Genomic DNA, 25,118 nt, shown 5'->3' with positions numbered 1-25,118 from the left:
GCTATTGTCTTCCCCTGAGACTGAGAGAATGTGACTTGCCCAAGGTCATACAGTGGGTTTCATGGCCAAGCTGGGAATCAAACTCTGTTCTCAAGTCCTTCTTCAACACTCAAACCGCTATGCTGCAACTCATGTTACACATCCCATTCTCTAAGGGAAAGGGTTCCAAGAACACACTATCAACATTTTTTTTCTGCACTCATTCTCAAGAACCAAACCCGTATGGAATGCCTTGGACTTTTTAAAATTTTTAATAGCCATTAAAATTACATTAATATTGATAGTTAAATGAATTAAAAACTTGGGTGGGGAAAACAGATTCTTTGAATGTATGTGTTAACACACACACACACACACAAACTAATTATGTTTGCAGTTACTTCACATCACAGTGAAAATGAATCTGCTCAAAAATGCACTTTCAAGCAGATTGCCTTCAAAAGCCACTGCTGTACACTATCAAAACTTTCCAGATCTGTTTCTATATGCAAGCACTTATATGTCTTTCAACAGAAAGCACATCCTACCATCCTAAAATAATGAACAGGAAATGTATACACATACAAAGGTGAACCGCCCTTCATTCACAATTTCATGCTGGCTTACATATAGTACTCCTCCTATCCATCTATGGCAGCATGTGTAATGTGAGCTTGGAGGTAACAAGCAGCTGTACTTCTACAACTCAAGAACATCATGTATAAAATAGTCCATTACAAATACTGTTCCTAGGTATGTGAAGAGACAGCACTGGCACTATTCTAAGGTACCAAAAGCCCTGAACCATGGTGCAATGGTTCAGATGTACTGTCCATGATGCAATTACATTCAAAATCATCAAGAAATGATGCAATGGTTCAGTAAAAAAATCTGGCTCACAAACATAAATACTTGTAATAATTTATTTACAGCAAGATGGAAGCTGCTGTGAAACCAAGTAGGTGGATGCAATGTCCATGTCAGGTTTTTCGTTTCATTTAAAGATATGCAGATTGTGATTTCCACTTCCTCTAGTATTTATAGAGAGAGTCAAGTGTCTTTTCATTGCTTCATATTTCTGAAAAAAGGATGCAGCAAGGCATCCTTTGCAGAGATTCTTGTAGCAGGATTTAAATCAAGCAGTTTATCAAGAAGATTATAGGCCTCATCAGGAACTTTATCCCATCCTTTCAGATCAGTTCTCTTTTCAATAGTCCTAATATCTGTGCCATCTCCTTCGTGACAACTTTGTTTCATGCGTTTTTTGGGAGCCTGAAGTGGACCCTCCAAAATATTGCTGATTTCCACTGGCAAAACAGATTCCTGAGAATGTCTGATCTGTACATCACCTGTTGAGATGTCAAAGTTGGTACTTTTCCCTCTCAGCATCTCACAGAGCTTCCGTAAATCCTGAGCTGGGATTTCTTTGCTACACAGTATGGATTTCCCTATGTGAAAAGCATAATTGTTAGAATGAGTATTCTTCAGTATGAGCTAGAGTTTCCACCTCTTGGGATCTGGACACCCTGGATCCCAAGGAGTTACTGTATACACTCATGTATAAGTCTAGAAATTTAGGCCAATGTAAGTACTGTATTTTAATTCAGACACACACACACACACACACACACGTGCGCGCGCGCACACACACACACACACACACACACACACACACACACACACACACACGGTGAAAGGCAAGAGTTTAATCTGCCCTGGAACTACTGACCGCCTTCTACTCTCTCATCCATCCAACCTTTACTATAAGCACACTTATGCCTGCTAGAATTTTGCAAGTTCTTAGGCATTGTTTTCCTTTGCTTCAACCTTTACATCCTTCATTACATGCCCTTAAGTTTTGCCCTCAACTTATCCATGGGTCATATCAAAATCCTTAATTTTGACCCTAAAATCTGCCCTCGACCTGTACATGAGGTCAACTTATAGTCGAGCATATATGGTACTTTACTGCTGCTAATGGAGTTTAAATTTTTCTGCCCTTTGTCCCAGTCCCCACACGACCAATAAAAGGAGTGGCCTCTGTTTGCATTGAAATCCCTCCATATCAACTGAATTACAACAGAAAGCATCTCATACAAAATGTAGGCCTGTGACTTCAATACTGTTACTTTTCTTCTCCTGTAAGATTTTCAAACATCCTTTGCCTGAGTAAGAAGCCAATAAAGGTATTGCTCTTTTGTGGATTTTGGGTTATCATGAAACTGATGTGAAACATTCTTATCCAGACCAATGATTTCCAATATTATTTCAAGTTATGCTGGTTTCTGGAAATATAAACACAATTATCTCCAGAAAAGAATTGCAGAGTGAAGGTTACAAATAGAACAAATGCACACTGAATTATAGAATATGTGAAACCTGCATACCAAATGTTCTAGCAGCTTGAATTGTTTCCCTGGATCCACGAATAGTCATAATCTGTGCCAAAGCAGTTAAATCATCGCCCGCTTTGTAAAATGGATACCGACCACTCAGCAGAGAAAGAAATATGATTCCTGCAGACCATATGTCAATTGCTGCAATTAACAAAATACCTCTGGTTAATACATATAATTCCATTTTCTTCTTGTGTTTAAAAGATTTAGGAATGACAATCCAAATCTTATTTTGTTTTATATTTGTTCAATGATTAACTAATATTATAGAATATAAAATTTTAGACCATTATGTTGTTCAGTTCAAGCCTACTCTGCACAATGGGACTGCCAAAGTAAGTAAAGTTACACATGTACTCCAGATGCATCCAACAGCAATAATAACATACAGGTTTAATTCCATCTAGTATGGGGATTGGATATAGGCTCAAAATTTGCTTGTCAGAAATGTTTACTAGGAATTCTAGCAATGTGTTTCAAAATTCAAAATACACTAATAAACCAGGACCACACTCTTAAGCTTTTTGGCCTCTGTCATTCCCTTCAATGAAAAGAGCGGTTGTACATGATCAAGAGATGCTCATGCATAAGTGAATGGGGAAGTACCTAAGGGCGAGCACCTGTATGTATACTGAAATCATTGCACTCTGAAATCTCAGCAAATTATACCCAATGGAAGATACATATTTCTACATTCTGTTATTCCAAAACTTACAGTCATAATTCACTCAAATCTAAGAACTTCTAAGCCTCATTGACTGTAGTGAAAGAGTTAAGCACATGTTTAACACTCCCACTGACAAAGAGGTAAATGAGCTCAATTTTTCATCTGATTCTGCCTTATTTATCTTTGATGAAATCCTGTTTATCTTCATGGGACCTGAATCTAGGTATTAGATTTTGGATGTGACATTGGTTATAGACTCAAAAATTTCCCACAGCATACAGTGCGCCCGTGTTATACGTGGACGTGTTATACACGGATTCCAGCATATGCTGGAAGCCCGCAACAGAAGTGAAGGAGCGCGCCCCGGAAGGAAACAATGGTGCACGCTCCCTCGACTTGCGCCCCGTGTGCCGCCGCCATGCCTCCATGGGTACAAGCCCCATTCATTTGAATGGGGCTTGAGCATCCACGTTTTTCCCTTACGCAGGGGGGTCCAGAATGGATCCCCCGCGTAAGGGAAGGGCGGACTCTACAAGGAGGAAGGGCAAAGTCAGAGTAAAATAATGTATCCACAAGGTTATCTATAAACATTTCTCTATAATATTCAAAAATGAATGAGTGAAAGAATAGCTGACATTTCCAAGGAGGACAGAATGCTGGAATGGAACCAGAAACCAGGATTCAAACTTCAGGTCCAAATATTAGTTCCTCCTTTTCCAACCTTGTTACATTGAACAACACATTGGGCAGACCTCCACTGGTGTAATCTTTGACATAGTAGACTGAGTCTCCCCCACACTAACCCCACAGTTCAATCTTTTCTTAATGTCCAATCTTTCCTATATCCTTGATATAGACTAAAGCTGAAATAGTAGACATGAGTAGTGCAGAGAAAAAAATAATTTTCCACCACACACACACATCCCAACAGTCCTCAGATACTCTGCTTCACACCTAGGGAAAGATGGGAACTACCTTCCCTGTATAAGTAGACTGTGTCTTCTAGCCAGTATGAAGGTCATCTTGGACTTAAAACATTACTTGGATACATGGACAGCAATACCCATATGCTAATAACATTGATGCATCTAATCTAACACATACTTCCATCTGCTTAAAACAGTTAAATATCATGCCAGCTTTTACTGTAATCTTTCTAAAAATCTGTCTGCAAGGATATTATGTTAATTACACTTGCTCTAAGAGAATATAATAATGGACATGATCTCTCAGAATTTCTGAATGTAAACAGTGAAGTCATTTCAAAATTCTTAAGTTGACACAAGGCCAAAGTGTTAGCTTTCTACCTTCCACCCCTCTTTAAAACAAAAATGGTACTAACTCTCATTATTGTAATAAATAACTGATATGAAACAAAGCATATATCCAACTTGCTTTTATTCCAGGTGACAAGCCTAGAATATTAAGAGTTAAAGGAGTTTCTTTACTTTAACCGAAGTCCTATTGCAGAGTTTGGAAGATCTATAGAGATAAATACCTTGTGCATGACATTATCTATTTCTGTTCTAATGTACTGTACCTGTAGACTGATGAGGACACTTAGTTAATACCTCTGGTGCTCTGAATCCAGGTGTACCAGCCCTTGGGGCAACCTGCTGACGTCTTAGGGGTTAGAATAAGAAAAGTACAGTTACAAAGTAATAACACACAATCTGAACTTTTCATGGTCTGATAGTAAAACAGTTTTAAAGATATTCTTTTATATGATGTTATTAGTGAACATACAGCACTTTCTTTTAAATCTAAAATCTTTTAAAAATATTTTTAGTGAGTCAGTTTGTCATATGCTTATAGCTTCAGTGCTAATGTTTAGAGCTCTCAGAATATTATGTACACAGACATGATTTACATTTCTTTGGAGACAGTTAACGTCAACTGCACAAAGTTTAAATTTCTAACTATGGCATCTTGATCATGAGGTGCTTGCTTATGTATGCTGGATCCTTCCCATTCATGGGGGGGTTCAGTTCTGAGCCCCCCCCCCCAGATAGCAAAAACCACAGTCATATCCCATATTATTCAATGGTGATAGTGTATATGCGGACAAGTAACTGATCCCCCGTACATGTGGCTCCATTGAATAATATGGGGCATGGTGATTTGTAGGCAGTAAATTCCACTGATCACCAGCCTGCCAATATGAAGGGTCCACTGTAATGACACAAAACACTGAGTTACCGGTATTATTCCATTGCTTCATGTTGATAGTATGGTTGCTTGACATTTCTTAATTTATGAACTAGACAAATTCACAGGCTGAAGCATAAAAACTGGCACTCTTAAGCTAAATGTCTGTGTGAATACACTGTGCTTCCAACATTGCTATAATGCTGTTTCAAGTTTTGAGATACTGTCAAAGATACCCTATTGACACAGAAGAGAGAATGCATAGTCAGATATGCATTCCAGACTTTAAGAAAGCTAATTTCAATAAACTTAGGGAAATACGGTGTGATCCCATGGTCAGGAATACTAAAAGAAATACTAAAAGAAAAGGGAGTTAATGATGGATGGGAGATTAAAAATGAAATATTGAAGGCACAATTTCAAACAGTTCCATTAAGGAGGAAAAAATGGAAGGTGTCCTTAAGAAACTATGATAGATATCTAAAGAATCTTCAACTAAACTAAGATTTAAAAGAGATATCTACAAGAAATGGAAAAGGGGAGAAATAGCCGAACAGAAATTCACATAGCATGTGTAGGGAGAAAGTCAGAAAAGCTAAAGAGCACAATGCTTGCTAAAAATAATAAAAAGGGCTTTTTGGTTATGTCTGTAGCAAAAAGAAGAACATGAAAACAGTTGGGCCATTGCATCGAGAAGATAGTGAAGTGATAACAGACAGAGGAAAGGCAAAACTATTCAACACCTTCTTTGCCTTGGTCTTCTTCCAAAAGAACAGTAATCAACCTGGGGGAAATGGAGCAGATGATGCAGTAGTGGAAATGTAGCACAGAATAGGTAAAGAGGTAGTTCAAGAATACCTGGCTACTCTAAATGAATTCAAGTATCCAGGGCCAGATGAACTACATTTAAGGGTATTAAAAGATGTAATCTCAGAACTATTGGCAATAATCTTTGAGAGCTCATGGATAGCATAGGTCCCAATAGACTGGAAGATGGCAAATTTTGTCCCCATTTAAAAAAAAAAAAAGGGGGGGGGGACCCAAACAATTACTGCCTGGTCAGCCTAACATCAATACGAGGAAAGATTCTAGAGGAGATCATTAAACAGTCTGTAAGCACTTAGAAAGAAATGCCATGATCACTAAAAATCAACGTAGGTTTCTCCAAAACAAGTCATTCTAGATTAAATTTTATCTCTCTCATTCTCTTTTCTTTTTTTAATGGATTTACAAGCTTGATAGATGAAGGGACTGCTATGGATGTAGAATATCTTGATTTCAGTAAGGTTTTCCATAATATTCTTGCAAAAAAGCTAGTAAAATATGGGCTAGAGCTGGACAATGCTACTGTTAGGTGACTTTGTAATTGGTTGACTGACCAAATCCAAAAGGTACTCATCAATGGCTCCTCTTCCTCCTGGACTAGTGGGGTGTCACAGGGTTCTGTCCTGGGCTGGACTAGTCAACATCTTTGTAAATGACTTGAATAATGGAATAGAGGGCATACTTATTAAATTTGCAGATGACACTAAATTAGGAGAGATGGCTAATACCTCAGAGAATAGGATCAGAATTTAAAATGACTAACAGATTAGAGAGCTGGGCCAAAACTAATAAAATAAATTTCATAAATGTAAGGTACTACACTTACAGAGGGGAAAAAACTAAATGGACACAGTACATGTGAAAGGGATTTAGGAGTCTTAGTAGACCACAAGCTGAACATAAGTCAGCAGTGTGGTGTGGCAGCTAAAAAAGACAATGCAATTCTAGGCTGCATCAATAGGAGAACAGTGTCTAGATCAAGCGAATAGTGCCACTCTATTTTGTTTTGGTTAGACCTCAGTTCTGGGTACCACAATTCAAGAAGGACATCAACAAGGTGGAATGTGTTCAGAAGATATGATCAAAATTGTAAAAGGTCTGGAAACTATGCCCTCTGAGGGACATCTTAGGAGCTGGGTGTGTTTAACCTAGAGAAAAGAAGGTTAAGAGGTAACATGATAGCCCTGTTTAAATATTTGGAAGGAGCAAGCTTGTTTCCAGAGACTAGGACATGGAGCAATGGGTTCCAAGAGATTCCACCTAAATATTAGGAAGAACCTCCTCGCAGTAAGAATATCCAATAGTGGAATATACTGCCTCAAAGTATGATGGAGTCTCCTTCGTTGGAGGTTTTTACACAAAGTCTGGATAGCCATTTGTCAGGAGTGTTTTGATTGTGTCTTCCTGCATGCCTGGGGGTTAGACTGGATGGCTTTGTGGTGTATTCCAATTCCATGACTGTACAATTCTAAAAGGGGCTAAGAAATGTTCCATACCATCAATTAAAAAGGAGTTAAGAGCATGATAATGAAATCTGTCTACAATAAATAGACAGTACCTAAAATGGTGAAGGGTCTGGAAACCATGTCCTAGGATGAACGACTTAGGGAGCTGGGGATGTTTAGCCTGGAGAAGAGAAGGTTAAGAGGTGATACGACAGCCCTGTTTAAATATTTGAAGGGATGTCATATTGCGGAGGGAACAAGCTTGTTTTCTGCTATTCCAGGGAACAGGACCTGGAACAATGGATGCAAGCTACAGAAAAAGAGATTCCACCTCAACATTAGGAAGATCTTCCTCACAGTAAGGACTGTTAGACAGTGGAACACACTCCCTCGGGGTGTACTGGAGTTTCCTTCCATGGAGGTCTTTAAACAGAGGCTGGATGGCCATCTGTCAGGGATGCTTTGATTGAGATTTCCTGCATGGCAGAGGGTTGGACTGGTTGGCCCTTGTGGTCCCTTCCAACTCTATGATTCTATGATTCTATATGTAGCCACTGAGTGCTGAGAATGTCAGTAATGAAAGTGAACATCTGTAAAAAAAATCCAGACAAATAAGCTTCTGATATATTTCTTTGCTGTTGCATTGCCTAAGTATAATGTTATCTTGTGCTTGCTAAATCATTTGTCGAACTAATCCATGTTTTTAACATTCCTTGACAGCACAGAGATAGGTTTTATTGCACTAAGGCTAATTACCTTGAAAGACAAATACTGCAAACTCTATCTTTTGCGTAACAGTCACAGGTTAAGTTAGCTGGACAACTGCTGGCAGCTTTCTTGGCTAAACCATTATTCACAACTGAAGTTGACTTCTTCTTCGCTGACAGTTTTCTAGATGCAGTATCTGTCACTTTGGGCTGCTTTATGGGCTGCAATATAGATTATTTTTAAGGCAAGACATATTTAAACACAACTTTGACTTTAGCTACACTCAAAGAAGTAAAAGTTGTTATTAAGTAGCATTTATAAAGGCAGTTTGCCAAATTCACAAGATCTACTAGCAATAAATCGCAATGGCTATTAAAACATAGCAAGGAATTGCAAGAATTCTAGCTGAGTGGGATTCAGGAAAATCAGACAGTTTACTATCAGTACCATTATCCAGAATGCTTTTATATTATGAAATTACAAAAACAAGTCACTAAACTCCTGGGTTATAAAAAATAATAATAGTGATCTGTGCATTGTATTTGTTTGTGGGAATGGCCTATCGACTTATGGTGACGCCATGAATTTCACAGGGTTTTCTTAGGCATGGAATTTTAGAGGTGATTCTGCCAGTTTCTTCTGAAATATAGCCTACAGTATCCAGGATTCATTCCCAGTCTCCCATCCAAGAATTGACCCTGCTTAGCTTCCAAGATCAGATGGGAACTGATGCCTTAGGGTATTAGTCCTACTGAAATGAAGAGGATGTATACTTGGACTAAAAGTGATGTTTTAGAGGGCCTGCTGCCAAAAATAATAATCCCAACCTTGCACAATACAAGTTGAGTATCTCTTACCCAAAATGTCTGGGATCAGAAGTATTTCTTGTTTTGAATTTTTTTTTTTTTTTAGAATACCTGTTATTTGCACATACAAAATACACAATACACGATACAAGTAGAGCAGTATGTACTTCATCTGCAAGGCTGACAGAGACTGAGGATAAGTGAAATGGCAGGAATCCAAGTGTAGTGCTTGATGCGAATCAAAGCCTCCTGCTATTTCACAGATCCTTGCATCTGTCTCCAGCATCACATCTCATTCTACTTGTGTTGTGTACAAGCTACAAGACTGGAGAGCAACTGATCAGCAAGGCAGCAGCTGGCTCACAGGTGGAAGTGGGCAGCTGATGGCAAAAAGTTTCTCTTTTGGAGGTTTTCAGATTTTGGATTTCCAGATTAGAGATGCTCAACCTATAGGTTATCAGCATGGCACGCACTTTCTGTCCCTGTTTCCTTAGAGAATGAGATATGCATGCTTAGATGATATGTTATATATTTCTACAACTACAGTGGGCCTTCTCCTTACGCGGGGTTCCGCTCCGCACCCCCCCCCCCGCACATAAGGGAAAATGTGCGTATGTTCACGCCCCATAGGAAACAATGGGGCACGTGCATGCGGGTGCGCACGTCATTGATTAGATTGTCCTGCGGCATCCGCGTAAGCAGGGAGCCACGTATAGTGTGTCCACGTATGGCGCGGGCGCATTGTACATGTTATGGGGGAGAAGTGGCAAAATTTGGAATACTATTGTTATCTTAACAGTAGCATTGTGTCAAAGTTCAATTTGGTCCTGACATGGAACAAAGCTGTCTTACTGGTTTCCAAGGGAATTAAGTGACAAATTTGACTCTACTGGGAACTACTTGGTTGTTCTCCACAAAGTGATAAATAAGGAATTTCCCCCAGTTTACAAAAGCTTTCTTACATCTGTGCTCAGAAGCAGTTTTTGCTGTTTAGGTGAATGGCTATTTATGAACGTGAATATAAACCATTATTGAGTAAAGAACATTACCTACTTCCTGTTGTATTTCCAGTTATTATTATTAAATCTCTCACACACCCCTCCCTTCTTGAATGATCAAAGTCAGAAAAACAAGTAGGGCTTGGGTCATATGAATATGTAGGATAGTTAAAACTATGTTTGGGACAGTAACTTTTACAAACACACTGCCATGGCTGTTCTACTGTACATTTAAAATATATCTAGCAAAGTTGCCTCATTAACTTCAGATGTATCTTCACCACTTTAGCGTAAATCTAAGTGCTAGCTCCAGTTAGACTAGATCCAACTAATCAACTGCTGAATGGTAAATCAACACTGATATAAACACCACTGATGTAATGTGTCCATACTAGTAGGGATTTGCCATGGGATTTAGGCCATTTATCTCTTGGCACTATCTAGAAGAATATAACTAAAATATTAATTACAAAATAAAAGTTTCACAAGGTTGACATAATCTTTAGTAGATTCATACACTAGGGTGGGGAGAGCAGTTTGGTCACTAATTTATAAATGTTGAGGGAGAGACACATACATCCCCCCAGACTGTCGAACTATTTGGCTAAAAATTGAAATAGTAATATACAATGGGCTTTCTGCAAAAAGAAAAAGAAAAATGCAACTGAAATTCCCCATCCTTCAAATGATTTTGGCTAGTCTTCAAATACTATAAATACTAGATATGCTTAGGAATATACAGCAGATTCATCTGTGGTTACTCACTTTAACTGTGGAACGGTCCTGAAATGTGGAACTTCGGACATTGAAATTCCTCTCCCCAAAGACAGAGCGCTGATGAGTAAGGGACTCTGGTCTCTCCTACAATGCCAGAAAGAAGGAAAATCAGTATTCCATCTCTCACACACTGTCCATGACAAACTTGTCTTTCCAAAAGTATTAAAAGTGAGATAGCACACACACACATACACAAAAACAGCTACATGCAAACCTTCTGAATGGACAAACATATTGTTAAGAGTACACAGTCTAGACCAGTGATGGTGAACCTTTTACAGACCGAGTGCCCAAACTGCAACCCAGACTTCACTTATTTATTGCAAAGTGCCACGTCTCTCTGGCTTTCTAGTAAGAAGCTCTGGCCATCTCTGTACTAGGGTGACAGCATGTGTACCCACAGAGAGGGCTCTGAGTGCCACCTCTGGCAAGCGTGCCATAGGTTCGCCATCACTGGTCTAGACTAAATGGTAAACTTGATTATATATCAACCTACATCTCACATTTTAAAGAGGAAAGACACTTTTAGTGCTATATAATATTTATATAACTGTGCAACAATATTACATTGCTATATTAACAATAAATATCTGAAAGATATTTATACAAGTTGAGTGTCCTTTGTCCGAAATGCTTGAGATCTTAAATGTTTGGGATTTTTTTAGATTTTCGAATATTTGCCTATACATAATAAGATACCTTGGAGGTAGACCCAAGATTAATTTATATTTCATATACTGCACCTTATACAAATAGCCTGAAAATAATTTCATACACAATGTTTGTGTACAAACTGAACCATCAGAAAGCAAAGGTGTTACTATTTCAGCCACTCATGTGGACAATTTTGGAGTATTCCAGATTTCAGAATAGCGGATAAGGGGTACTTAACCTGCATGAACTTTCCTGAATTTTGAAATCCTCAGGGGAAAGCCTTTCCTTGATCCCACCACCTTCAATGTGCTGTTTGGTGAGGACATGAGGGATCTGAAGGTGGCTGCTCCCAGGCTGTGGAACTCTGCTCTATGGTAGGCTAAGCTGGCACCCTCCCTGGTCTCCTTCTACTGGCAGACAAAAATATTTTTATTCAGACAGGTTTTGAAGCATTAATTGGTAATTGAGGCCTGGTACATACGGGCCTACGGGATGCCCTCGTCCCGTGCTAGGAGTTGGCTGAGGGCGCTCCATCCACACGCCTCAACCCTCGCACGTGACGAGGGCGTCAAAATGGTGGCGCCCTGTACAAATGGGTGCCGCCATCATTACCTAAGTGCCATGTGGCATCTGCATGGCGCCGCGTGGCACTTACATAATGAGTGTGCCACTGGTGCACTTGTTACACTGCTACCATGGCAGAAAAAGAACCCGCTTTTTGCAGGTTCTTTTTCCACCGGCAGGAAACCGCATGGTTTGTCCGCTGCGTTTTTGCCCTGGCGGAAAACTAGGCGCTGGCAAACTGCCCTTTTGGGGAGGTCTGTACCGGGTCATAGGAAGAGTTTTTCCATGGGGAAGGAATACTAGGTTTTCCACTTTTTTTGTGGGAGAAGCCACCTTCAGGTCCCTCATGTCCTCACCAAACAGCACTTTGAAGGTGGTGGGACCAAAGAAAAGCTATCCCCAGAGGACTTCAAAATTCAGGAAAGTTCATACAGGTTGAGTTTCCCTGGTATTCTGAAATCCAAAATACTCCAAAATCATCCACATGGGTGGCTGAGATTTTGTTTTAAAATGGTTTAAAACCTTTTAAATTCTGTACTTGAGTTTAATAAGAAAGAATATAAAATTGCTTTTCAATGTTATAATTGATGGGTTTGGGGTGTATTGTTTTAATTATGTATTTTGTAAGCTAATTGGGACCCTGTGTTGGGGAATAATTCTCATTATACTTTATACAAATGAAAGTTCTACTTGTCAATATTTATGGTAAGTTTCCCAGATAATTGTAGTATGGTAACTATATAGATAAGAATATAGTTTCATATTTAAACTTTCCTGATACTTTCCCCCACAAGATGCCACAGGTTATTGCAGTTCTCTAATGTATACATATGGCCAAATTGAGGAAAGCAGCTGCCTCAAACATAGCAGTGTATACTTGGTATACTGAACTAATACATGGAGCAGTACACCACAATCCAGCATGGGGCCATAATTGATAGCCTGGCACAGGATTTTAGTTATTCTTCAAGAGTTAATTTAAAACACAATATACTGGCAATGCCATTGTACAAATGTTGCATAAGAATAATTATTACAGGGAAAAAAATCCCAATTTTGTGAGTGGCATGTTTTATAAACACTTTTCAGTAATTTTTTCCCCATATGTACAAAGATGTTTGAGACAAGCTGATTGTTTTCTGGTATTATATCTCCCCCTGTTGGATGAAGTACCTCATTAAATAAATTCACACTGCAAAAATTAAGGAAGAAGCACAGAACCTTTCTTTTGTGTCCTTCTTTAATCTGTGTTTGTGAAACGGAACAAGGTCTTTTATTGGCAGTTTTTGTAGCTGACTGAGAAGCTAGTTGTCTAGATGCTGTGGAAGTGACAGAAACCTGGTTTCCCAAAGTTGTATGAGGCTTATTGTATGTGTAACTTCCCTGCTGGGCTTCAGACTGGATAACTTTTAGAAGTTCTATTTTTGTCTCAGGAGTTCCTTGTGCCAAACCAAAGTCGACCAGGGCATACCTAAAATACAATTTAAAAACACTTACTTGTAAATTATTTAACAAACATAATTCAACAGTAGCATTTTCTATATGAAAAACCAGGGCATTCTTGGTATTAATGGATGCTAACTTGACTGTATTATAGAAGCATACAAAAGAGGTTGTCTGCATTAATCATATATCCTTTTTTTTTAAAGTAATGTATTTAAAGTGGGTTCTTTTGGCAACAAAGCTTTCTTCTGATAATGTGTATTATTTTGTCATACACAATAAGACTTTAAGTGAAATATGTCACAAAATTTTATTTTATGATGTATTTTAAAATTTATTTGTAGTTTATCTGTATGAATGCAAAAGCTTGTTGCTTAGAGCATAAACCTGAAAGTAGGGAGGGGTGACCTTTCAGCACAGCTTGCAGGAAGTTGAGTTGCCTCTTCCTTACTGGCTAGGTTGGAAAGGTACCCAGCAATATGTATAAGAAATATTAAAATGAAACTACACATTTGACAACAGAAGCAGGGTTGAGAAGCAAGCTGCTACCATTATGTGTACATGTGCATGGTTTCAGCAGAAAAACAGCAATTACCAAAAGGTGCACTTAACTCTCCATTGCTTTCTCTCTATGAGCCCTTAGATATGGCAAATACAGTTCTGGCAATTTACATGAAAAGAAGGTGGCAAAATGGTTCAATGCTTCCCGCCCAAAACCATCTCAAAACTGATCTTTCCTTGCTGTTTGCCATCTGAGGACCAAATGTTTGCCACTGAACATCTAGCAGAACCACTACTTTTACTGAAGGACATAATGTATTATTGGACTGAAAAATTTGGCAGACTTACTGTTTCATTTGTCTGTTATACAGAAAGTTACTGGGCTTGACATCACGATGAACAATTCCAAAGTAATGAATACGCTTCAAAGCTTTAAGAAGATTAAACATATAATCTCTTACTTCTTCAAAGGAGAGAGAGTTCAAGATGTCCTATAAAAATGGTGAAATAAATAATTTTGCAATGATTTGTAACTAAGTGTTTTTAATTCTTTTATTAAAAGAAATTTGAAACTCACCAAAAAGGATTCGTGTTCCACATATGGCATAACGATAACCACATGATCATTTTTTCTAAAACAACATTTAACTCCAATAACATTATCCTGGCCCCTGTAAGGAAAAAAAAATGTTTTCTCTCCCATAAATTCTATTTGTCAACAATTATTATTATTATTATTATTATTATTATTATTATTACTACTACTACTATATCTCTATATATTTTTTCTTTATGGGTTTCATTCTCCTAAAAAAAACCTCTGCATAGCTATTACTGACACAGAGAGCACAATTATTTATTAAATGTTCTACCCAAACATACTTTCTAATCAATAATTGGGGCAGTGAATATATTTAATAGCAGTATCTTAAAAAGCCAAAACCAAAACCAGAATGTAGTATGGGGTGCAGAATTGCCTTCTGCAAACATCATCCTTCATTTTCTCCTTTAAAATCATCTGTCTAATGCTGAAAATGTTTAAACATAATGAGGTAGCATATAACTTTTTTTTAAAATGAGGTTATTATATGAGGCCCGGAATGTAATTGGTTCCTGAAAATGTTTTGCTATGGTTCAGAGTGGGGGAGCATACAGTACCCTGTATAGCTACTTACTAAATAGGGCAGAAGCAGAACAACTACATGAAGTCAGAAACCACAGCTAGGAATTATGTAAAGTAAGCATACTGGACAATCAACAATTATCCAATATATTCCCAGAACATAGAACCTAAATAAGTGGTGGCCAACCCCTGGCCCTCAATATATTGTGGGTCTGCAAATTCTATCATGCTAACCACTGGCAATGCTGCCTAAAACTGACAGGTAATGCAATGCTGTAACACTTTGAAGACCCTAAAAAGCCCACTACTGGTTTAGATTTTTGGAAGGGAAGGATTTAGGTGGAAGAGCAGTCAGATTTTTAAGGGGATAATGCACACAGTCCATTAGTATACAGCATTAGTTGATTCCACTGGAAAATGTATTACTTCATAAATTATCTTTCAGATTTATTGTATACAGTGCACCCGCGCCATACGCGGCCTTGAGCATACGTGCTTAAGCCGCGGCGCGCGCGCAGTGCGGAAGGGGGGGCGCCGCCCATTCAATTGAATGGGCGCGTGCGCCCATTGCGCCCTGTGCACGCCTGCGCCGCCGCCGCACACGAGCCCCATTGTTTCCAATGGGGCTCGAGCATAGGCGGAATTCGCCTTATGCGGAGGGATCCGGAACAGATCCCCCCCGTAAGGCGAGGACGGACTGTATATGCCTATTATTGATACTCTATGGCTGGATTTTACTGGACTGCAACGCCCAGCATTCTTCAGCATTGCTGATGTTGACTGGTACTGATTCAAGTTGCAGTCAACAATATCTGGTGAGTGAATGAGTCACACCTGTTTTATGTTTATTACAACAGTAGTACTAATGGTGGAGCTACACAATGTATATATGAGAGAGGCATGAATCAGGACAGTGCACATGCCTTACAGGTACACTGAATCTCCTGGAAATTTAAAATCTGTGTATGTTTCTATTTTCAAGCTTACCCTGCTACTATAAGACACTGAAGTTCTGCAGCAATTCGTACAGGATGACTAGTAGGAATCAAGTGTTTCAAAGCCACTTTTTCTTCCTGGCCTCCTCGTCGCTGAGCTGTGGCTAAGTAAACAGAACTAAAAGTACCTGTAAAAAATAAAATAAATATCTTTGCTATGTATTTAGGTCTCCATAATAACTAGAAATTACGAATTTCATATTGTTGTGATGCAGCTGTTTCTACAATGATACTAGTTAAATAAACATGACAGCAGAGAGTGGCATTTGCAAACAAGACTTCATAAACTTTATAGAGGAAGGAGAAAAAAAAGAGTATCACTGCAAATAAATAACCATATTCTGAGTATAGATATTTCACTGATTCAGATCAGACATTAAAATGGTCATCTAAAAACAAAACTAAACTAAAAATCCAATAAACATTTTTTTGTATTATTAAATACAATAGAGAATCTCTATTAGGTCAAAATCCTCATTAAAGTCTTCAAAATCAGCAGCTTATGAATATACAGAAGAGCTTCTGTGTATCAAAAAATATGGTGTTCCCTTCAATACTCCAAATGATTTACAATTGCACACAGAAACTACAGTACATTTACCAAGGAATATTCCAGATAAAGGAACTGGACATAAAGGATTCCAGTACAGAAAGTATAATCATTTTTATGAGTAATACCTCTTATGATATTATTTAAAGAATGTTTAAAAATATACTTTTCAGCATACTCCCAAGGCAAGTAAAACCCAGAGAGAAACAACCTGGTGCTCTCCACCAACTCCAGTTTCAGATTACTAGCCATGCTGAGGTGTAGATGTGTTATAGTCTAATACCTGAAGGGCACAAAGATGCCTATTGCTGCCTGAAGCTTTGAATGGCCACTTGTGTATGGCTGCATAGCTCTATATTGTACATTCCACTAAATACCCTAATGACTTCAACGTGCAATTACATGGGCAACAGAGATTGGCAAGGAGTCTGGAAAACAAGTTCTCTGATGAATGGGGAAGGAAGGTGGATTTCTTTAGCCTAGAAAACATCAGACTGAAATAATATGCAGAACAGCAGAAGTAATATGATAGCTATCTTCAAATATCTGAAGGACTATTATATGGGAAATGGAGGAATGTTTCAAAGGGTAGAACAGGGCCTTCTCTATTGTAGCACCCTGGTTGTCAAATGCTCTCTCCTGAAAGGTCCTATTGGGGCTGGTTTTAGCTTCACGTCAGCACCAAATCAACACAGCTTTAGAGCCTTTACAATGTTTAAAGTCTAATGATTTTATCTAATTTGTATATGAACATGTTTTAACTGTTTTAACATTTTTTAAATTGGTATATAGATTAGTTTGTTTTTAGACTATATTTTCATTCTTTAAATGTTTAAAAGATATATTTATTTTATTGTTGATTGGGCAGGCAATAAATATTTTAATAAACAAACAAAACCCAAACCAACAGATTCAAATTAAAAGTCTGACTGAAAGAATAACATCATGATGGTAAGAGCCACAGTGTTGCCAACAAGCCTTGAAGATATTCCCTGGAATGTTTTACCAAAATCCAAAATCCCTGGAATTCCCTAATATTTACCAGAATATTCAGTCAAAATCCCCAGAAAGAAATTAATTAAATTACCCAGATTCCGGGGAATTCACCAGAAAATGGCAATGCTAAAGAGCCACATGACTCAGCAACAGACAACCTTGGAAAGTGAGAGGCTCTACTTTGTGGAGATTTTTGTATTTGCTATGGATTTCTGCACTGGACTAGATGATCTTTGGTTTCCTTTCTAATTGTACATTTCTCTGCAGTTCAAAGCTACTGTTAAGTCCCTCCAACCAAATGTAAAGGTGCCCAAGTACACTTTTACTGAGTGTATGTTATCCAACCATTAAAGTATCACAAGCATTGATAATACAGAGATTCCATAATGGCTCTGTTCTCTGTCTACAAAATAGCCATTGCACTGGATAGAAACAGTTTCCTAGATGGTTGTTTGCACTTGAATTTCCAAGATGGTTATTTTTTTTCAAAATGGGGAATCAAATGTTATTGCCTTTTACTCTTGTTGCTGTTCCTATCAGGCCTAGGGGCCATTAGGCATGAAACTTAGCATACACATTACCCTGCTTAAGAGTATGGAGCCCTTTCTTGTAGTAATCTCTCAACACAACATGCAGACTACATGATGTTAAGGGCAACTGATACCCTCCCTTTTCCTCTTCTTATTCCTGAAATGTCTTTGCATAAAGGGACTTGGTGGTCTTGAAAACCTGCACATTTTTTCTGCCTTTAAATTAGCCTAATGAGTTTTGTTCCAATACAGATTGGGTATCTGTTTTATGGCCAATGCAGCTACCCCAACATTCGGAAGATACATTATGTGAACTAAATAATTAGAATTAATGTTTATAGCTTTTTAAGCTTTTAATAACAGCTTCTGAGGAAACTGTGCAAGAAGGATGATTAAAACCTTTCCCCCTTCCCCTCCTGCTGTGGTCCCAAGCAAAATTGCCTCTCTCAGATTTATCCCAGGAGGGAAATTTCTATTGGCTGACAAAATAACAGCCAATCTAGTAGGAGGGAGTTTCATTAGGAGTGCAGTTTGGAGTAATAGGTTAAACCTTTCTTCCCTTATGGCACGGTCTTATTTATCCCCATACCCTGTTTGCATCTTTAACATTAGACAAGTTTTATTGCAACAGCAGAATTAATTTCCTCCAAATGTTGCAAAAAGCAGAAGATGGACAATCAAGAGGAAGATAAACTTACCAACAAATGCCAACCCAAAGTTTCTTTGTAAAAAAACCTTCCAAAATTTGCACCTCTCCCAGAATATATAAAATATATTCTGAAAATTCCCAAACATAACCTGTAAAATCTCTCTGTGAACATTTCAAAAGTGGAACTTCCATTGAATCCTATTTATTGATGCCACAAAAGCAAAGTTCAGAAAAACAAAAATAGCAAGATCTATTCCCATTAAGAAATCTTTTCCTTGACATTTCAAGGTAATCATGATCATATTTACCTTCACCAATTTTTCCTTTGACTTTGAACACATTGATAAGCTGTGGTACTGCTTCATAAAGCTTTTCAATATCTGAACTTGTTCCTAAAGAAAAATTGAAAGTGAAAAAGAGTCTTTTCCAACTTAATTTGTTGCATATTATTATTATAAACAAACTGTTTCAAAAATGAAATGTAAATATTACTGCAAACTGTCTTAGTCCTAAACAATTCACATCAATTAAGTTTGCTACCTCTTCAAGAGGTGGGATGATTCCACGTAAAATAAAACTATTGTAATGTTGTTGGAGGGAGTGCCTTTTTGGTCATTGTGGAAGAGAATAATCAGCCTCTTTAATAACCAAAAAAAAAAGGCATATGAAGGCATCTTTTTGGACTTCTACTTGCATTATGTCACTAAGAGATTGCCAGGCCATCTGATGTATTTTTAAAATAGTTTAAAACCTTCTGTTACTGCCAAATGCAACAGTCTTGATACTCAAGGTTTTACTTTCAGTCTTTTAAATCCTAAACAGTTTGGGATTCACTTACCTGGGGGAAAAAACACCTGTGTTCATGCAAACATCCCCAAATATAGAGATACTAGGTTTACATTGATCCACAAAAAACAATAGGACTTAAATTAGTTATGACTGCCAAGACTCATTCATTTCAATAGAACAAGTTTACTTACAACTACCATTAGATTTAGTTGGTATATTCCAAGTCTATTTTAGTGTTACTGTACTTGTTTACAACCGATTTCAGTATGATGTCAACTGCTATTTTCAAAGCAGTTCAAAGTACTATGTTAGTTTCAACGGAGGGCTGCAAATGCTCAAGCAGTGTGTATTTCTTTGTTTCTTATGCTTTTAGCTTAATGTAAATGTGTTTAATGAATAAAAAATATCTTGAGATAAAGTGGCAAAAGGGGCAGTAAAACAGAGAAGTACTTACATTATGAACTGCAGCTGCTGAATTCAAAAACTAATTTTCAAGAATTTACAAGTTGCTGTTTTTCATAGTCCTATCACTAGATGGCACAGCAAGAATGTTATATGGTATTTTCTTGTAAAAACTCAGACAAGGTAAGCAAGAGACCCTAACTTATGTTGAATATTTATTTGTTGTTACATGTTTCAAATAATGTTTTGCCTAAAAGTTATAGAACTATTGTTACCATGTTCTTTTAAAGACTAGTCATGTTAGTCTGGATCAGTATGTGAAGGGCTCTTATAGAACCTTTGAGATTAACTGAAAGAGAGGTTTGTAACATAAGCTTTTAAAGATTTGGTGTACTTCCTCAGATGCACAGAAAGATGTGCCATTGGACAATATTTATACTCATGAATGGGGGTGGGATGTGGTGGGGATTGTATGTGACTAGTAAATTATTACTTTTCTATTACTAATCTATTACTATTCACACACACCCTGCCCATTCATGGGTATACAGTCTATACTCGACTATAAGTCAACCTCATGTATAAGTTGAAGTCAGGTTTTTGGTCCAAAATGATGGATTCTGTTATGACCTGTGGTTAAGTTGAGGGTGAAATGTATGGGCATGTAACAAAGTATTTAAATGATGAAGTAAAAGAAAACAATGCAAAAGAACTTACAGCAGGCATAATTGTTCGTGCTTATACTAAAGGATGGATGGATGAGATAATAGAAAGGGGACAGTGCTCCCAGGAATAGATTATGCTCTTGCTTTTCACCAGGTGATAAGTCCTTTTGAAATAAGAATTAAAGTATACTATTACATTGACTTGTGGATAAGTCGACTCAGGTTTTTTGGGGTCAATTTTTGAGTAAAATTTCTAGACTTATACAGGCATATGTACAGTAAATGCCTGTCCATAAACACTTTATGCAGCTGATGAACTAGACTTAGCCTATGAAAGCTAATACTTCAAACAGCTCTCTCTGTTAGTCTCAAAGTGCTACAACAAGCGCAAGTGTTTTAATACTATCATGTGGCAAATGCCTGCCGATGAAGTGCTACATTCATAGGGTCTAATAAACATATAGTGGATATGTAATTTTGATAACCTGTGGCACTTCTGAAATACCCCGAATGAAACCATTAGACTGGTGATAAAATTAGTGACAGGATTGTCTCCATAGTGGCCTTATATTTTTGGAGCACTCTTCGCAGTGATATAAATCTGACCACTTATAAAAAAAAAAGTCTGAAGTTGCATTTATTCCATTTTGCATTTGGCACTCGGGAGTAAAAAACTGCTGTTTCTATTCTATTCTGTTTGAATTATTTCGTATGATAAACTAATTTGGGGGACGGGGTAGTTCAAGCCTGAAATATGAGTTTAAATTTTTTAAAATTAATAATAATTTTAAAATTCTTACACATTGTATTGAATGCTGCAAGACAATATATACTCTTTCCTCAACTGTATCCTTTCTTGTTCACTTTATTCATGTGTCTTGGACTAGACTTGCAGGGCAATACATACAGTATTCTCAAAGAATTCTGTATGTTTTTATCTTCTGTTGTTCCAAGCTTAGTTCATACATGTAGCTCACAAACAGATTAAAGTAGAAAATCATGATCCAAGAAGTCCAATAAAACCCAAACAATGACGCCTTTATTAGGCCAACGAAAATGCACAATTACATGTTGCAAGCTTTTGAAGTCATACTGGCTTTTTCATCAGACAAATAAGAGAAAAAAAAATTGAAGATGTTAGTCATAAGCCTGCATTTTCTGTTTCTTAGGCACGTTACAGACCACTGAAAAGCGGCAGCCTGCACCTGCCCCTTTCCCCGCCGGATCGGGGCCTCAGCGGCCAGAGCGGCAGCCACTGAGGTCCCAATCCGCCGCTTTCCAGGCTGTGGGGAAGCGGCAAAAGGCCACTTCCCCAAGGCCTGGAAAGGGGTGTCCTTGGGGCTTAAGCCCCAAGGACACCCTGCAGCGGCGGGGAGGAGGAGAAAGGGGCCGCTTGGCCCCTTTCTCCTCTGAGTTGCTGGGCGCAGCCATCTAAAGGCTGTGCCAGCAACGCAAGACCAGGAAGGAGCTCCGTTTCGGAGCTCCTTCCTCTGCTGACGAAAGGGCGCACTAAGCGCCCTGGCATGGCACAACAACGTCACATCTGTGCCGCCTCGTTTGGAGGCGGTGCATTCGTGACACCATCATGGCAGCCCCCATGTAGATGGGGCGCCGCCATCTTGTACGTCCTCAGGACGTATTAGGCTTGGGGGCGTCAAGAAGTGACACCCCTTTTTAAACCTAGGACATCCTGAGGATGTCCTTTATGGCGGTCTGTAATGCGCCTTAGTTTAGCTGGTAGGGAGGGCTATCTGCAGGCTGGCATCTCCCCCTTTTGGCCATGATAGGTTTTCAAAATCAAAGAAATTTAATATCCATTTGCAATTCAAAAATGTTTCCTTGGAATCCAGCATGCTTTAAGAACATCTTGCCAACATATGAGTAAGGATGGATCCCCAAAAAAACAAAAGGAAGCATTATAATAAGGAAGGGTTAATAAGATTTTGCTGGTGGATAGGATTGTTAAAACACATACCTGATAACTTCTTGTTGTGGTCGTATTTCTTACATGGGTCTTCACCATGCAAGAGAAGATGTTCATCCGGATGAGCTGCCTCCATCACAATACTAAATGAAAGCAAACACTGAGGGTCAGAATCTGTGACAAGATCTCTTCCAGTTATATGAGCAACGTTTCAGGACTAAACACATTCAGAGGAATCTTCTCCCCTTATTCAGCACACTGTATAAAAGTCAATTAGACAAGGCAGTGGCATACAGATCAAAGTGGTGGTCTGTAGGCCAGTGCTGGTCCATGGTCCATCTGCTGCCAGTCCCTGGAAAGCTTCTACACCAGGAAGAAACAATTCTTGTCAATGGGCACAAATATAGTGCCAGTCCCTGTCTCTCTGGGGGTGGGGGGGGGGAATTGTTTGTTCCCCACATCAGATATGTTAAGAAGCACTGATGTACAGGGCAATAAAAATCTGGAAAACAGAAGTAACATGCAAGCCTGCACACTATATCCAAGGGGATTTCATTTCACTTCACCATTTGGACGCAACTGCAACTTCTGCTAAAACCAGTCCGCATTCCACTGTTATAAGAAGATACAGGAATCTTGTGGCACCTTTGAGACAAAGTGAGAGAAGGAAGGTGCAGATGCATCAGAGGAAATAAGAAGATGGATGCATCTACATGTAGAAATAATGCAGTTTGATGCCATGGCTCCATCCTATGGAATCCTGGGATTTGTAGTTTTGGGAGGCCCCAGCACTCTTTGGCAGAGAAGGCTAGACCCTGCAGAACTACAAATCCCAGGAATCTATCGGATGACACTGCAGCACTTAAAGTGTGTTCAACTGCATTATTTCTACAATGAAGATGTACCTGAAAGCCAGCTGATGTGGGGGTTTGAGTCCAGGGACTCTGGAGATGAGGGTTTGATTTCCAATTCTAGCATAAAAACCCGCTTGGGCAAGTCGCACTCTCTCAGCCTCAGAGGATGGCAATGGCAAACTTGAACAAATCTTGCCAAGAAAACCCTACGATAGGTTTGCCTTAGGGTTGCCATATGTCGAAAATGACTTGTGGAGGCACGCAACAGACAAAATACAGGATGACACAAAACACCAACAATTATCAGAAGGGCTTACTGTGTGTCTTCAAGATGTTTCTGACTTAAGGCAACCCCATGGCGACCGTATCACAGGCATTTCTTGGCAAGTTTCTTCAGAGAGGGTTTGCCATGGCCATCCTTTGAGGCTGAGAGAGTGTGACTTGCCCAAGGGTTTCATATCTGAGTCAGGATTAGAACCCTGGTCTCCAGAGGTCCAATCCTCAAACCAAACCTAAGTGTGTCATAAAGTATTTAACATTCATATACAATATTTAGATTTCTGGGGCAGCAGAGAGCTGCAAATGGGGAGAAAAACAGGCCTTAATTAGAGATTTATTACAATTTTGGCTGCATCTGTACTGCAGAAATAACCCAGTTTGGCACCGCTTTTAACTGCTATGGCTCAGTGCTATGGAATCCTGGGCACCAAAGCTATCAATAGAGCAGGCTCACAATGCCACAGTTCTCATGATCCCACAGCACTGAGCCAGGGTAGTTAAAGCGGTCCTAAAGTGGGTTATTTCTGCAGTGCGGATGCAGCCCGATGGTCTTCTTGATGATGGATTCACCACTTACTTTGTTCGCTTTTCCCGCTTTCTGCAAAAGGCGCCTCTTCTTCTTCTGGCGCGGAAACCGGGCGGCTGCTGTTTTATTATGTTATTTGAACAATAAAAACCCAGAAGCGGGCCTTAAGCCACTTAAACCCACTAAACGCCTCGTCTCAGCCGAGACCCCCCAAAACACACAAAAACACACACACACAAAGTCCACAAAAGTTTCAAAGTGGAGGAAGAGGAGGGGACTGGGCGGGATCTAGTCTCGTCAGAATGGGAAACACAAGTGACAACAAGGGCTGGCTGGGAAAGGGGCAGGGCCTAGAGGTCACTGAGAAGCCTGGGCCTTGCGTAGAGGAGAAGGCGGGAGATGAGAGGCCCCCCTCAGGGATGATGAGGCTGAGGAGGAGGGAGGACGCAAAAACTCCACACAAACACATACACAGAGGCCTTTATTAGCCCTTCATTTATTTCTGTGGTGATGAAGGGATTTAAGTGTTGGGATCTGAACACTTTGGGTGACTTTGGGCAGCAAGTTTAGTATTATTATTAGTATTATTATTAGTCGCACTCTCTCAGCCTCAGAGGAAGGCAATGGCAAACCCCCTCTGAAGGAACTTGGCCAAGAAAACTCCCTCTTTTGGGCGACCAGATAACAACAACAACAACTATTATTATTATTATTACACTGCTCTTCAGCCAAAAGGCTATCAAATCATAGATGCAAAGGAGGACAAAGTGTAGGACGTTGAAAGGGAGAAATATGTGTGTGTGTGTGAGAGAGACTTTACAAAATAAAAAAACTCCCCAAACACTCATAAATAATACATTCATGCTTCTTGGTCCTGCTCAAAGTGGAGGACGTTTCTGAATTCCTCTTGGTCAGAAAAAGCTAA

At 39.0% G+C, this 25,118-nt stretch overlaps 1 protein-coding gene across 2 annotated transcripts; it reads right to left on the bottom strand.

Annotated features, from left to right (window-relative positions):
* Positions 1-232: 232 nt before the first annotated feature.
* On the bottom strand, positions 233-24,734 carry LOC149316471 (cell division cycle 7-related protein kinase-like). Of its 2 annotated transcripts, none has more exons than XM_089515594.1 (12): positions 24,245-24,734; positions 22,586-22,677; positions 19,063-19,146; positions 16,022-16,157; positions 14,489-14,582; positions 14,260-14,402; positions 13,189-13,438; positions 10,738-10,833; positions 8,217-8,389; positions 4,583-4,665; positions 2,367-2,516; positions 233-1,427 (listed from the first exon to the last, which is right to left on the bottom strand). In XM_089515594.1, exons 2-12 carry the CDS (start codon positions 22,668-22,670, stop codon positions 1,042-1,044), a joined length of 1,680 nt encoding a protein of 559 aa, XP_089371720.1. In that variant the 5' UTR covers positions 22,671-22,677; positions 24,245-24,734; the 3' UTR covers positions 233-1,041. The 2 variants fall into 2 exon arrangements, with proteins under 2 accessions (XP_089371720.1, XP_089371719.1); XM_089515593.1 differs by lacking the exon at positions 24,245-24,734 and adding an exon at positions 24,009-24,088.
* Between the last annotated feature and the right edge of the window lie 384 nt (positions 24,735-25,118).

This window comes from Sceloporus occidentalis, unplaced genomic scaffold, assembly GCF_023333645.1.
Source record: "Sceloporus occidentalis isolate IW3139 unplaced genomic scaffold, rSceOcc1.0.p SCAF_3, whole genome shotgun sequence".
In the NCBI taxonomy this organism is placed as follows: domain Eukaryota; kingdom Metazoa; phylum Chordata; class Lepidosauria; order Squamata; family Phrynosomatidae; genus Sceloporus; species Sceloporus occidentalis.
This window is presented reverse-complemented; position numbering and strand designations above follow the sequence as displayed.